General features: G+C 34.0%; 1 protein-coding gene across 2 annotated transcripts; it reads right to left on the reverse strand.

The window, feature by feature from the left end:
* Nucleotides 1-565: 565 nt before the first annotated feature.
* Nucleotides 566-14,326, reverse strand: LOC110030701 (casein kinase 1-like protein HD16). Of its 2 annotated transcripts, none has more exons than XM_020733565.1 (17): nt 14,024-14,326; nt 12,564-13,058; nt 12,028-12,153; nt 11,866-11,939; nt 11,711-11,780; nt 11,573-11,628; nt 11,297-11,368; nt 11,113-11,207; nt 10,897-10,963; nt 10,664-10,793; nt 10,334-10,552; nt 10,058-10,188; nt 8,049-8,223; nt 7,728-7,818; nt 6,610-6,767; nt 5,287-5,475; nt 566-675 (listed from the first exon to the last, which is right to left on the reverse strand). In XM_020733565.1, the coding sequence occupies exons 2-17, from the start codon at nt 12,999-13,001 to the stop codon at nt 616-618; spliced, it is 2,151 nt and encodes a 716-aa protein (XP_020589224.1). In that variant the 5' UTR covers nt 13,002-13,058; nt 14,024-14,326; the 3' UTR covers nt 566-615. The 2 variants fall into 2 exon arrangements, with proteins under 2 accessions (XP_020589224.1, XP_020589225.1); XM_020733566.1 differs by having other exon boundaries at nt 14,003-14,326.
* Between the last annotated feature and the right edge of the window lie 564 nt (nt 14,327-14,890).

The following is a 14,890-nucleotide window of genomic DNA, read 5'->3' on the forward strand; positions in this document are numbered from 1 at the left end:
GTAAACACATAGGAATTAAGTGATATGTATGCATAATTTCCAAAAATCAAATAAAAGGTAAATCATGCCATGCTTTTGAGTTCAATACCTAACACATTCTAAGCTTTTTAAGACCACTAAATCACCAGTGATTTCCTTATACTTGAGGCCAAGAAATATTTGATGAATATAAACTAATCAACAAGTGTGAAACATTATATATATGACTTTATTTACCATTCTAAGAGCCAAAGAGTTGCAGATTTTATTCTCAATCTAATTAAAACTTTTTTTTTTTGCAATAAGCCTTAAATAGGCTTTGAATTGCCAAAAAAGAGTAAAATAGTACATGTATGTGATCAGAGAATCAATAATCTGGGCAAACTTAGAATAGGTTCAGACGACATTTTTACAGTGATCGAAAAGAACCTCTCTCTCTCTCTCTTTTTCCCTCTCTCTTTCTCTCTCTCTTTGGGTTTCTCCCCCCCCTCATTTGGAGATTATGAGAGAATAATGAAGTTTTAAACCGTAGCTGGACATCAAAAGAGCCTGAGATTCTTCAAAATTGAATTTTTTTTTCAGTAAGTTTCCACCTAACCTTTAGAAATAAAGAAGAAGAAGAATCCAGTCTCAGTTTCAGCAGACAGTCCGGCCGTAGCAAATAGAAGCAATGTAGAGATTCTTTGCCCATTTTTCCTGCAAGAAAAATAAACCAATGTTTGGGTTAGTAAATAATAAAATTGTGTATTATCAGCTTTTTATTTACACTAAAGCGATTATAAGAGGACAATAAGCATATATTATGGATTGAGTTCACATGGAATGAAATGTGATATATCTACTGTTATTGGTTTTCTTCAGCTTAACTTGATGCAACTGTGGCTTTTTATAAGAAAGGTTGTAAACTCGCTCCAGGTACAGAGACATCTTCAAAAACTGCTGTGAATATTTGAAAAATATGTTTTTTATTTTTTTAAATTAAGTCGGGCAATAGCTTTTTATAGTTACCACACACCGGTGGATATAATTCTCAGAAGCAGCTTTCAATCACAAAAATTTATGAGACACATCTAAGAAAATGGTACTCTGAAAAGTAAAACGGTAGAAAACTACTCCAAACAGACCCTTCTTGTACTGAACTAGAGAATATAACATCAAGAGTAAGATCTTAATCAGCCAGAAAGAAAAGCCTGAACCAATATATCTTCAAAGACTAATGCTACATTTCCAATCAACTAGAGAAAAAAATTCATGATCATACACAAACATGAACCAAGATGATATCACTAATGCTGACACTCTGGTAAGAAGCACAGAATATGAAAACTTAGGCTACAGGTTCTAATTTGAATGGCATGATTAATTCTGAGAAGCTGATTTTGACATCTTTCATCATTACTTGCTACAGTGTTCATTCCATCCTTCCGGTTGTCTCACTTGGTGCCAGAACTAATAATCTACCTGTACGACAACTAAATAGAGTTTCACATCACAGGATTCCCCAAGGGATCCAACCATTGGATTAAGTGCTGAACTCCAGTATAAATGTTTGTGTTCAGAAACATCCACTCAAGCTCTAAAGAACTACCCTAAAGAAGGTACTATTTTGAGACACAATAGTTAAATTCAACAAACACAACCTTCAAACCTCCAAAGTACATGCTTCATTTTCATTCTAGGCAAAGAATGCAGTATCAAGCATTATGCACTTTGAAGCTATGTTTTCAGTTTTGAAATTCAATTTAAACTTTTTTTATCCTTAAATTTTTCAAATATTATATTTGTGCTATGGAACAAAAATAATTATCTAATTAAGACTTGTGCAATAGCACAAAAATTTTGACGGAATTAATAATAGAATTATACTAGATCATTAATGATTAATCAAAAGTTTGAACAGAGCTACGTTCAAAACCAATATTGAAACTCTTCCGAGTTCGTCCAAAACAACGAAACCAATCATAACCACAAATATCAACCAACTTTAATGAGGATTTAATGGCCTCAATTAAAACTTCACAAGCCATCCAGAATATAACAAGAATTTGGCAACATGACTCTTTGCATGAGATCATGCTAGTCCATTCTCAATAAATCAGTTGCTTTCCTCAGGTTTAAATTTAGTATTTATTAGTTATAAATAGACCTTAACAGTGTCCTAATTATATTTAAGCTTTACTTAGGTATTCCATGTTTTTCCTTTTTTTAGTCGGTATTTATAAGTATTCCACTTGTTAGGACTGGGGATGCTTCTTTTTCCTGTAATTTTAAAGCTTGAATTAAAACCAAATTTCTTAACAAACCGTCTTCTCTTCTCTTCCCTCCTGCTTCCAAGTTTTGAACGCTGCACCACTCAAAGACCAACCTTCAAAAGAGTCCAGAAGACCACCCAAAGGCTAGACTCTAGTTAACTCAGACTTGGACCTACTCTAACTCAATATCCTATCAAATAAGTCATTAAGAAGGTAGTTCGACCTATAGCAGCTCCTACAGGGCAATCCTAACACCCTTCATTGACCCTAATCAACTTAAATCAAACCTAATATGCCATAAAGCCATGCTAGATTGATATTAGATCTCTGAAGGGAACCTATTCCATCTTATTTATCCTATCCTATCACATTTTTGGGTTGCTTTGGAACATATGGGCATCCATGGCCGGCTACTATTTCACCTCTTAGCCCAAATCAAATTTTAGTCAAAATTAATCCATAGCTTAAAATCAACCAAAAAATTAAACTCAAGCCCCCATAAGTACAGACCCACTTAAAGTTGATTTGACTGAGTCTCACTAATACTGAGTCTCACCAAACTAAACCTCATAGACCTTATCCAAGGCTAAACTGAGCCCAACCCTTCCATCTAAATAGATGAGAAAATATGATGAAGAATAATGTTACTCCTAAGGCGTCAATCGTACACTATAGACTAGTTGATAAATTCCTCATGCAACCATGGGGTATTAGGGTCGGACCCGAAACTCGACCAGCCGACCCAAATTTACACCCCTACCAAACATGTATCATCTTTCCTAATACTAGAATAGATAATATAGTTTCATCCAATGATAATTACAAACAAATATTCATTAAAAGTGCAAAGCATGTTTTCATGCTTTTAATAAAGTTAATATTGTTTATACATGATAATGAGTAAAAGTAGCATTGTTTTTAAATCGTCATATCTAGTTTACAACCATACAAGATATCAATTTTCCTAACATTACGATAAATTACCTAGCTCAAACTGTTCATAAATTCTATTCAAATATCCACTAAAACTATATGTTTTCACGTTTTGTAGTTAAATTTAAAAAGTTTTACATATTTATGAGTAATTTTTTACCCAAGATGTAGTGCATTCTTTCATTCCAAGAGACTTTTTTGTCATTTGTCTGACTAAACACTAAATTTGCCCCATCATCCCTATCCTGCCCGTAATGTGAAATCAAGCAAAGCTCCTTAATTGAGCGTTTTCTCCGATACAATGCTTATTCTGCAATTAAGCATAGGGGCCAACATTTATAAGATACATCTAACCTCAGTAACTAAAATAAGCTTCATTTGAATCATATTTCATTCTTTAAATATCTAAAGCCCACAAATGAGTCTATCTACCAAGGACTCTCAAGAGGCAAAAGGGAAACAATAACATCCTCATAAGTCGTGCATTATTTCCTTCTCATTATAAGGCATTTTTTAAAACCGCATGTTTCTAATAAAATCAATCCAAAATCACTAAAATTGAACCAAATCCATTGAAACTAAGAGCTATGATTTAAAGTTTTTCTTTACCAATGTTAATATCTGGAATTCTGACAATTAATTCATGGCATTGATCAATTACAAAAGTGCCCTAGAATAGTTTAAAGCTCGCACATGCTTTTGCAACCACAATATGGCATAGCCTTTATAACGCAATATCTGGTTTACAACCAGACAACATCACCTTTACAAATATCACAACAGTTTATCTAGTTTTATACATTGATAAATCCCATGCAAATATGTGCATGACATTTTGTCAAATGGACCTGAAAAATGCATTCATTAATGGTTATAAAACAAGATGTTTTTAAAAAGCAACCATGCAGGCTATGAAAATCATATAATCATCCTAAGTATTTCTATAAATTGAATAAAACCTTATAAACTTCAAAGCAGTAACCAACAGTTACTATCATACGCCAAGTGTTTAATATTAGAGATGGATTATATCGAGGACAGAGTAAGGATGACCATATTAATCCAAAAGATTAATCAAGACATGTTTTTCACACCGATCTACATTGATGTTTGAATCTACTCATGAAACTTAATTTCATGCATGACTTCGAAATGCATTTTTTGGTACCTGAACTTCTTTGGGCTTCAGGAGGTAAGATGAAAGATGGCAACTTTATCTCTCAAATCAACTATATAAATCATTTTGTTAAAAGATTTGATATAAAAATATTTAAATGAATAAAAATCCCATAAAGCCCCAACCAAATTAGGCACAAAGAGTAGATAGAGTTTTATTAAGTGATGATGCATTCTTTGTTAAAACTTATATCTCACAACTAATCAACCTGATATCATGTTCGAAGCTAGCCTTTGTGCTATATTTCAAGCAAATCCAAAATAATTAGTAGAGTGTGTATTAATGTATCTGTTAGTGACACCCGCAACATGTCTTTGGCATCCCATGAACACGTTCTTGTGATATTATCGGGTTCTATAATGCAAACTTTGTAGAATGAAAAGTTGACTGGAAGAACATGTCAAAATTATATCAATCCTTAGGCATCTGCAATGTATATTGGTACAACAAAAAATAGAACTTCATTATTTTGCCCACTATAAAATCTTGCAGGTAGTTATGTTGCATAGATATTATAGTTAAAGCATTATTCAAAGTATTTTAATCTTAAATCATTCAGTATGACAACAGGAGTGAAGTATGTCTAACTATGAATAGTTGATGCACCCAAAACCATTAAAACGCAATCAGGTTAGCCTAATTCCACTTTGTAGATATTTACTAGTATGTAAATATTTTGTTTAATTTATCTTTCCTTCTAAGGATAATAGATAATAACTATCCCATGAATCTTGCAATGACAAGCAATTCAAACCAATGATTACTTAGATGTAAATTAAACCTGGAGCATAAAAGAGACCAGTATAGAACTATTTTTAGCAATTTTTCTGCAAATGTATAAGAAATTGAACTTAAAAAAAAAAGTATTAAATTTTAAAAAAGAAATTGCATGCATCAAAAATAATTGAGGCATTGCAGAAAACAATTTTCAAAATTTGTGAATACCTTTACATGATTGCTAGGGAAGGCAGAGGTTCGAAGAGTTTCTTGGGTCTCATCTAACATTTTCCGTTTTGGAATGCTTAAAATAAAAGCAGCCTGATCTGAGGTGGCTGCAGTTGATGTTATCCTATATCCATTCTCCCATCTACGATGAATTCCTTCACTTGGATAAAGAAAATCTAACTCCACAACCTGCATTAGAAAGTGATTTTACAATATAAACAAATAGTGAATAACCAGAGGAAGTCAAGATGTTCAGACTCTTCAACAAACAACAATCACAAACTAAGAATCTTCAGATTGAAATCAGCTAGCAGGTAAAATAAAAAAGGGTGTCTCCATAAGCGCATAAAGAAGCTGTTCTATTGCAAGCAAATGATGACATTAGTCAAAATATACAAAAATAAATTAAAAAATATGCAATGATAACCACAGGATGTCAAAATGCCCAGATTCATTTAGGAATAATAATTACAAAATAAGGAACTTCATATAAAAATTAAAAAGCTGGTGAAATAACAAATTGAACACCCCGAACATAGCATAGGATCTGGTTTCATAGCAACCATATAATGTAAAAATCATAAACATGCTCACAACTACAAAAAAAAAAAAAAGGAACAAAGCATGCATGGTAATAAGCCAAAAGTTAAGAACTCCCAAAGCAAAATTTTAGATTTTGAAGCAATAAATAAAATTCAATAAAGTTGGTCAAATTAGTTTTAATACTGAGAGCTGCTAATCAGGAGAAATACTAAGCATTACAGCATTAGCATTACTGTTATTATCAACATCATCAGCCTCAGTGCAATGCTTGTGATTGATTCATCTATCATTTTTCTTCATGCATACCTCCAAAAATATTCCTTGAGGAGATTCTAAGTTTAATCAAAGAGTAAAGTGCCATAATAGTCCTCTGACTATTTACATGGGATCATTTTAGTCCCGAGTTTATAAAATTGTTAAAATAGTTCTCAAACTCTTTTAATGAAAAGCTGGCATATTTTGTATCAGGATTATTTTAAACCATATGAAAAAATTCTGGTATTTAAATTGATACTTATATAAGCTCTAAGATTAAAAAGACCCTCTGTAAAGAGTCAGGAGGCCATTTTATACTTTTCTCTTTAATAAAATCTTTTTGGTGATAAATTGCATAGATGCTTATCCATACTAAAAGCACATGTCAACAAATAATCATAGCAAAAACCATCATGAAGCAAAACATGTTTTTCAAAATGCATTTGATGGACTACCAATTGAACAAATTAAAAAAAATTCATATTGTAAATAATGATAGCACTAGATAAGAAATTGTTACATTACCTGTTCCGAAAAGCCAGAGTTCCTAGACATCACTACGCCCCAACGGCTGCCCGCAGTAGTCATGGAAGTAACATGGAAACCTTCTTTCCACTTCTTGTTGATCCACTTAAAAGGGAAGGACTCGCTCACTTTATAAGACTGTTGAGTGTATGGTGTTCCTGAAATAACAAACAATTATTGAACTCAGGAACGCATAAGAAGAAATACTATTTAACGATAAGAAAACATGTAAAAAAAACATAAAACAAATAATGTGTCGAATATCTTTAAATAGAGGCTGAAATAGAGCAACAATCAAAAGATCCGGACGTTAGATCAAGCCGAAATAACTTCAGCTGTGATTTTGCTATGAACAGGCAAAAGATGTATGATGCTTCCTATAGAAAAAGGTATGAATTGTCTCAATGGACCTTTATCAAGACGAAGTTAGTTCAGCTGTGATTTTGCTATGAACATCCAAAAGCTGTATGATACTCATTTTAGAAAAAGGTATGAATTGTCCCAAGGGACCAAAGAGGATTAGAAATTCAGTAGCTGTTCTTGTGAGGTCAAAATCTGTAGAAAAACAGATAATCTCACTGTACAATAGTGTATTTTAAGAGAATCAAAATCTTTACCTCTCTCCAGTTTAGTAGTTCTGTCAGTTAATCTTGTCCAGTATAAAATATCGAAAGATATTAAAACATTGACAGAAAAAAATCACAGGACATTCAATTCAAGTTAAAGCATCATTATGGCAACCAAACTTCATCTCAGACGAGCTTTGCTACAAGTAGTTATATACTGAAGCAAATTAAAAAAAAACAATAAATAATTTCTGTATCATTTGTTCTACACAAGTATATAATACAGAGTCTCTGAATGAATGGTTAAAATAAGAATGTCAAGACAATCAATCATCATGATTACCTTAAAATGACACATAATAGCAAAACTAAACAACTCCATCATCATAAAATTTAACAGGATAATGATAAACCCTCCCAGAATTACAAAAATATAATAACAGAAGCCAATGAGAAACATAATGAACAGCATATGAAACTAATATCTGGCAAAACATAGTAGTTGAGTCTAGATATGTAAATGAGAAATTATGATAATAAATCTGAACAAACCTTTGGACATAACGACCAATGAACTACCATTATTTGAACCAGCAATTGCACTGATATAATAATTCTTCTCCCATTGTTCCATGATCCAATCCTTAAAAGACCCAAAAAAAAAACAAAAAATCAAAAGTGAATAAATTTACATAACTCCCTGATATTTCATGAGCAAAATATAAAATTGCTAAATATCATGCAAAAGACTTGTGCACGGCAAGAGTTAGCAGCTTATGTAGTGCTTAAAAGAAATCAATGGAGAAGGACACTTGGTAGAGCCATAGCCCAAATGGTGAAGGATGGTAGTGGAAACATCTGATGAAGTCGTACCTTATGCAGGAACACAGGTGACAATTCATAAACCTGGGAACAGAAACCCGTTCCTGCGTCCATGATAAGTGCCCAGAGATTTGCAGCAGAAGCCACGCAGCTTATATGGAGGCCGTCTTCATTACCCTTTTCTACATGTTGATGAAGCCTTGCATCAGCAACATTGTAGTGATACCTATGTAATAAGAGAAGAACATAAATAGCATCAATTTGAGATAGCAGCATATATAAATATCAGATTTTAGTTTATTTAAAGTGCTCAAAACAATACCTATGAAACGCAAGCAAACCATAACCAAAAAGCAAAAGATTAAAATTAAACCAAAGTTGCATAAAATTAATATTATAACAATGCATTTGGCAAATCTAAATTTCATCTCCGTGCCATAAATATCTCAACAATCTATCACGTATAAATAGGCCGAACGCAACATTCAGCTAAATTATTGATTTATTGAACATATGCAAATTCCAAAAACAAGATGTGCAATTTTCAAAAACACTACCAAAGACATGATATCTCATTTCCAACATACCTAACCTCTTAAAAATGTGTTTCATAATTAGTAGAAATTCCAAAAACAAGATGTGCAATTTTCAAAAACACTACCGAAGACATGATATCTCATTTCCATCATACCTAACCTCTTAAAAATGTGTTTCATAATTAGTAGAAACACGTAAGCCACTAGCATGACAAATAATTCTCATATGAGAAAGATAATCCAAATTAATAAAGTATGAATATCAGTGACTAAGTATTACCTAAATCGAAATGCACATATTTTGTTAATGCATATTACAGCATACATAGAATGTTTCAATAATTGGAAATTTCATAATTTGGCAGAACTCTACCATTTGCTGACAAAATAACACGATCATGTAAAAACTGTTTGAATTGCTAATAATGTTTTATATATTTAACCATGACTCGTACACAAAATAAACCGAATACAGGAGATGAGGAAATTAGGATATTTCATACTACATTCATTGTTCAATGCAAATTATGGCATGGTTACTGAACTAGTTAATATGCCTGTAAACTGGAGATTATCTACTACCAAAAGTCAAAACAGCAATTGTCGCATTACTACTTGATCTCAATCATTGAAGTATACAACAAGGAGAGATGGCTATCACAAATTAGTTTTCTTATTCGCCATAAGATCAAGTGGTGAGCAAAAATGTGTAAGATCAAGTAGGGAACAATAATGTGGAATGGAAAATTTGGATGTTTTTGACCTACAAGGTTCCAGTCACATGGCTGCCTCTAGTTTAAAACTATCAGTAACCATTCAAGTACCTAAAAGTACTAAAAATTCATAGTAAAATAACAGCTATTTCCTGAGTGGGAAGTATCACAAATATCTTAACAGAAAACTTAAAAGATACTTCCCTCGTACGAACAGCATGAAATTACTGCTTTTGAGCTCTGAAGCTTATTAACTTACAAATTACAACAGCTGCCTCAGGTAGGCCAATTTGTGGGGCTAACCTCTTTAATTGCAAAATTCATCAGAAAAAAAAAATCCAAGCTAAGCCCTGGAAGTTAAGTACTCAATAAATTGCAAAAAGACACAGAAAATCCCGTCAAATTGTGCACTAGCACATAAAATGAACATAAATTACGAAGCCATGTCTTGCTCATTCATGTATCCACTACCTTTTCCCCTTCCTTTTCTATGGAGCCATGTAACCATGATGGTGCCTACTGCCCCAGCTAAGAACATGGCAAGTTCTGTGTAGGTGCTCCGGTGCAAGGAAGAAGGGTCACAAACCCCACCCAACCAAACAAATCCCCTCCACCCCCAAAGATTTTACATAGAAAACAATGAAAAACAAAGCTAAGAGAGAAACTGAAGAGTAATGAGAACTTCACAACAAAAAGCAGCAGCCACGCAAAATAGTTAAGTAAATCTAAACACAAGAAAGGCCTCATAAAGTTTATAGAAGTAATTAATACCACATGAATACACTGGCACCAGAAGTCAATTAAAATATACCTCTGCTTCATGGGTCTCCTTGCATTATAAACTGAAATCCACTGGGTTGCTGGACTTCCTAATCGTATTTTCTTCTTTGGCTGGTCATCCTCTTCAAGATTTACCAGCAACCTGCCCCGTTTTTGTCCAACCTAATAATGCAGCATCAAAACTCTAATGAGTAATAAAATATAAAGGATAAAATTCAAATCCAGTTAAGTTTCAAACAGAAAAAGATGAATCAAACGAATGATAATATACAAATAGTCACTAGCTATAGTTGTCTAATCTAAAAACCTTTAAGGCTCCATCAATTCGGATTGGCCTCAGTGGAACACATGGTTCGATCAAACCTTCAAAAAGAGAAATAAGTTTTGCATAGTTTGGCTCTTCATCAAACTTCATATTAGTCACCATCTCGAGGAACTGCTTAAACGGAGATGGACAAAAGCAACATAAAAGCTCAGGAGAGGTTGCCATCTTCTTCTTACAAACAAGAAAACTCTTGTTGTCTCCCTGTAAGGTATGGTATTTGAACAAGTAAATACGATATCAAAATTTAAAATAGTGAAGCTAGAGGTGTAGAACAAATACAATATATGATTGTAACAAATTATGAAATTATACCTGATAACCTTGCCAGGGTAACCTTCCCCTGATGAGGAATATCAGTGTGTAGGCCAAAGACTCTAGATCATCCCTCCTACTTCCTGTGCGACCTAAATGGGCATGAACACTTGCATATCTTATTGTCCCCCTGCAGGAAAGAATGAATTAAGACGAAGTATGAAAGTAATGAAAAAGCACTAAATTTTAAAGGGAATCATTGATGCAAATCCAAATAGCGCATATCTGTGAACCTGAAAACATCTGGCTTTTGATCATACTCAACATGCTGGCCAGATGATGTTTCCTTCCATTTTGATGCTACAAGTATAATTTACAATCATAAATTAAAACACATCCAATAAAAAGCACCCATCAAAATAATCAAAACAACCAAGAGAGCAATAATAAAATTTCAAAAAATGTGCAAGGAAAATAGTTAGAAAAGGAAAGGACTTAAAAGAACACACCCAAACCAAGGTCAATAAGAAAAAGCTTCTTCTCATCAGCTGTTCCAGGTTGGCCAAGCAAAAAGTTCTCTGGTTTGACATCTCCATGTACAAACCTAATCATAGAAAAAAATGTCAGAGAAAGAAGAGACTAACATCAGAATGACTAAAAGTATAACAAATTCAGTCAAAAACCAAATCATACCCTTTCTGGTGAAGTTTCTCGAGGATGGATACGGCTTCAACAGCAATGCAAGCAACCATATTTGGTGACATCCTGTTCCACGAAGAAGTAAATAAATTGTCTGAGCAATGCACCTTAGAATGGATACTTATGGGAAGGTGTGTTTCACTTTTAAAAAGTAATAAATAGTGGTATTTCTTTTTTTTGTAATATGAAAATTTGGGTGTTAGATATGTAAATAGATAGGAATTGGGTGGTGCACGTGTAAATGCCCCTAAATATTAGCATGCTTCTTACGCTTGGCCAACGGAGTTCCACACATCCCAGAGACTAGGCCCAAGCATATCCATAACCTGACAAAAATTGAATATTTTCGCTCATTAAACTATAATTGCATGAAGTTATTACTGTTAATAAAATAGTTTGTGCACTTACCAAAATATAGTAATCTCCTTGACGGCCCTTATAATGAACCCATGGTATGCCATAACATCCATTGAGATTACTTCAAACAACAAAACAACAGATGAGGAATAAATAATAAACTATAAATTTTAGAATTCTTGTTGGACTTAGAAATGAATACTTACTTATAGACTTGCCACTCATATGGAGGGCCAAAACTGCAGCCTTTACTATTACGATGCTCAAACTTCAAGGCTACCTATAATTGATGAAAAAAAAAACATATTAAAAGCTACAAATTACAAAAAAAATAGATTTAATAATGTCTTTATACTTTGAAAATTCACCTCAAAGGCATCTGGTCCTGTTCTTTCTATCCCACCAGATATTCTTCGACCAACATAAACCTGGCCAAATCCTCCTTTGCCCAACTTCCTTTCTATTTTGTATACTGGAGAGTTCCCAACTTGTACCTGCAGAAGAAGAAAAAAATAAAACTTACGAAAATATCAATTTATGACATACTATGTTCTGAATCACCATAAACATTTAAAAATTTTCTTCTATTATTATAATTGATACTGAACAATCAAATGGAACATAAGAACAGCAGTTTAGAGGACTCATTTATCATTTAACCAATCAATATAATCACAGCTAGTTCAGCACTAAATCAAAGGCCCTCTAACAATTTTAATACTATTTTATGCACCAGTATTTTTAATCGAAAAGACAAAGGCAAATCGTCATCATCATTAGCCTCATTCCAACTATTTGGGGGCAGATTAAGATATCATCAATCAAATTAAGCTCTATCCCCTTTAACTTCCATTCCAACGTACAAGAAAAAAGATAAAATAACATAAGTACAAAGAAAGCATACTCGCTCAGGCACAGGAGCTGCAGTGGATTCATCTTCAGCCCCCACCAATTTATCAGCGCTTCCACCTTCCATCACAAAATCTTTTTCAGCAACTCCTTCTACAGCTTGGTTCAACGCAAGCTCTTGGGCAGCACCAACAGCTCCGCCCACAGCACCTCGTGGAAAAACCTCACAAGGCTGATCTGGATCTAGGTCTATTAGCCTGATACCTCTGCCCCTACCACCAACTCCTGGCCTGACAGGTGCAGCTGAAGGTCCCTTGACTACTGCTGCAGCATTGGAGCCCCTTCCTCTTCCAACACTTCTCCTTCCTGTTCTATTGGGAGCAGGTAAAACCCAATTTTCAGCTTGCTCAAAGGGCTGGGGTTGAATTGGAATATCTTCAGCTTTCTTGGACTTCAACCTAGCTTGCCTGGCTCCACTTCGAAGCTCTGGCATTATTTCCCCATGCAAATCACACCAGCATTAAATTCCCAGCAATCCTTTCCAATCTCCCTGTATGATGGACAATAACAATAATATAAAGCAATCAGTTAATGAATGAATAAATCACCAAATAACAAAAAGGTCCTGGAAAGATAAAAGAAATCAAAGAAAAAAATAAAATTGGTTTAGGAATAAACAATGAGAACTCCAGTTTCCATCTCGCAGAAAAGAATATTCAGATTAAAGGGAAACAAATAACCAATCTTCTACACAATAAAAGGAAGGCATTTCATTCCATCGTAAAAAAGCAACACAAGAACGATACAAAAAAAATAAAAAGTAAAGAAGATTAATCTCTTAAATCAACAATAGATAGATCAATAAACAGCAAAAATCAAAGTGATAGCCTATATTTTAAATGAGACTGATGATTCTCCTAAACAATGACAATAAAAGTGGCCTGTTTTTCGATATCACGGAGTACATGTGTTTGAATCAATCAAATGTAGCAAAAATTAACAGTCCGATGTAGATTTTGGCATCAAATTTCCCTCCTTTCTCCTTAAAGCAAACATCAGCGACCATCTACAAGAATCACGACTAAAAAAAGTGATAAAATCATCCCTACAACCCCAATCCCCACATCTCAACTTCATAAGTAACCCAAATACGAAGGAACCATAAGAAACACCATCCTCCAAACATATCAGACACCATCAGATGAAGATCACAAACCGATCATCCCTCACCTTCCTCCACCTTCGCACCATCCACCTCCAAGAACCGACCAAAGCAGAAACTTTCCCCACAAAACATCGTCTATCTCTGCCAACACCAGCTTAAAACCCAGCAATATTCAGAAGAAAGCACTATCGTCAACCCATTAAAGAAAATAAACGCAGCAAGAACAACAATAACCCCAAAAAAAGCACAACTAGATAGCACCTTAAAGAGCAAGATCGACAAGAAAACAAAGCAAAAACATCAGAAACACAAGGATCGGTGTCCATAACCAGAAGGATCGACCCCCTTACGATCGAATGCTCAAGTCTCAGCACTACTCGTACACCGATCTTCCAGCGACGTGACAACGATGCCTAGCATTACAGGGAGGCAAAGCAGCAGCAGACTTCTCCAGAACTCTTTGAAGACAAGTGAGAAAGAGATAGACGGCCTTAGGGTTTCGCCGCAAGAGTAGAGTTCCTCGATAATCAAGATGGATAGAGAGTAATGGAAGGAGCTCGGAAGAGAAAGAGGATCGAAATGAGAGAGAGAGAGATGAGGAGGTGAGGATGATGGCGGAGATGCCCAGACGGTAAGGGAGAGAGCGCTGTGTTGTAGTTTTAGTGTTTTACTTGTGCCTTTTCTTATTTTTCTTTCACTCGTGTCCCAAGAATTATAGTGTTTTGCACAACTCATGCATGCAAATTTGAAAAACAACAAATCTAGTGGTTGTGGTTTGATGTGGGGGTGTTGCATGCAAAATAGATAATTACTCTTTCACTCTTTCTCTTTTGCATTTTTTATTTATATGGATAAGGGGGTAGATCAATCGAAAATTGTTATTCGCAAATCTAACTTGTCCTTTTTTATTCATTTTTCAATTGCTCACTCAAATATCAAAATTCACGATAAAATTTTAACCCTCACTTATATTTTTCATTTCTATCAAATAATCAATGGTTTGATTGTGGTGTTTTTCATTTTTATCAAATAATCAATGGTTTGATTGTGGTGTGCGTAAATACTTCAGTTTGATTGTTCAAAAATATCACATATGTGCTAGTATTTGTAAATAGTAATGTTTTAGGTTTTATGTATGACTTGCATGCACACCACTCAATTCCTATGTATTTACCATATAACACCTAAACTTCAAATTTTACATACATGATAATTTA

The sequence above is a fragment of the Phalaenopsis equestris genome, unplaced genomic scaffold (genome assembly GCF_001263595.1).
Source record: "Phalaenopsis equestris unplaced genomic scaffold, ASM126359v1 Scaffold000754, whole genome shotgun sequence".
Taxonomy (NCBI): domain Eukaryota; kingdom Viridiplantae; phylum Streptophyta; class Magnoliopsida; order Asparagales; family Orchidaceae; genus Phalaenopsis; species Phalaenopsis equestris.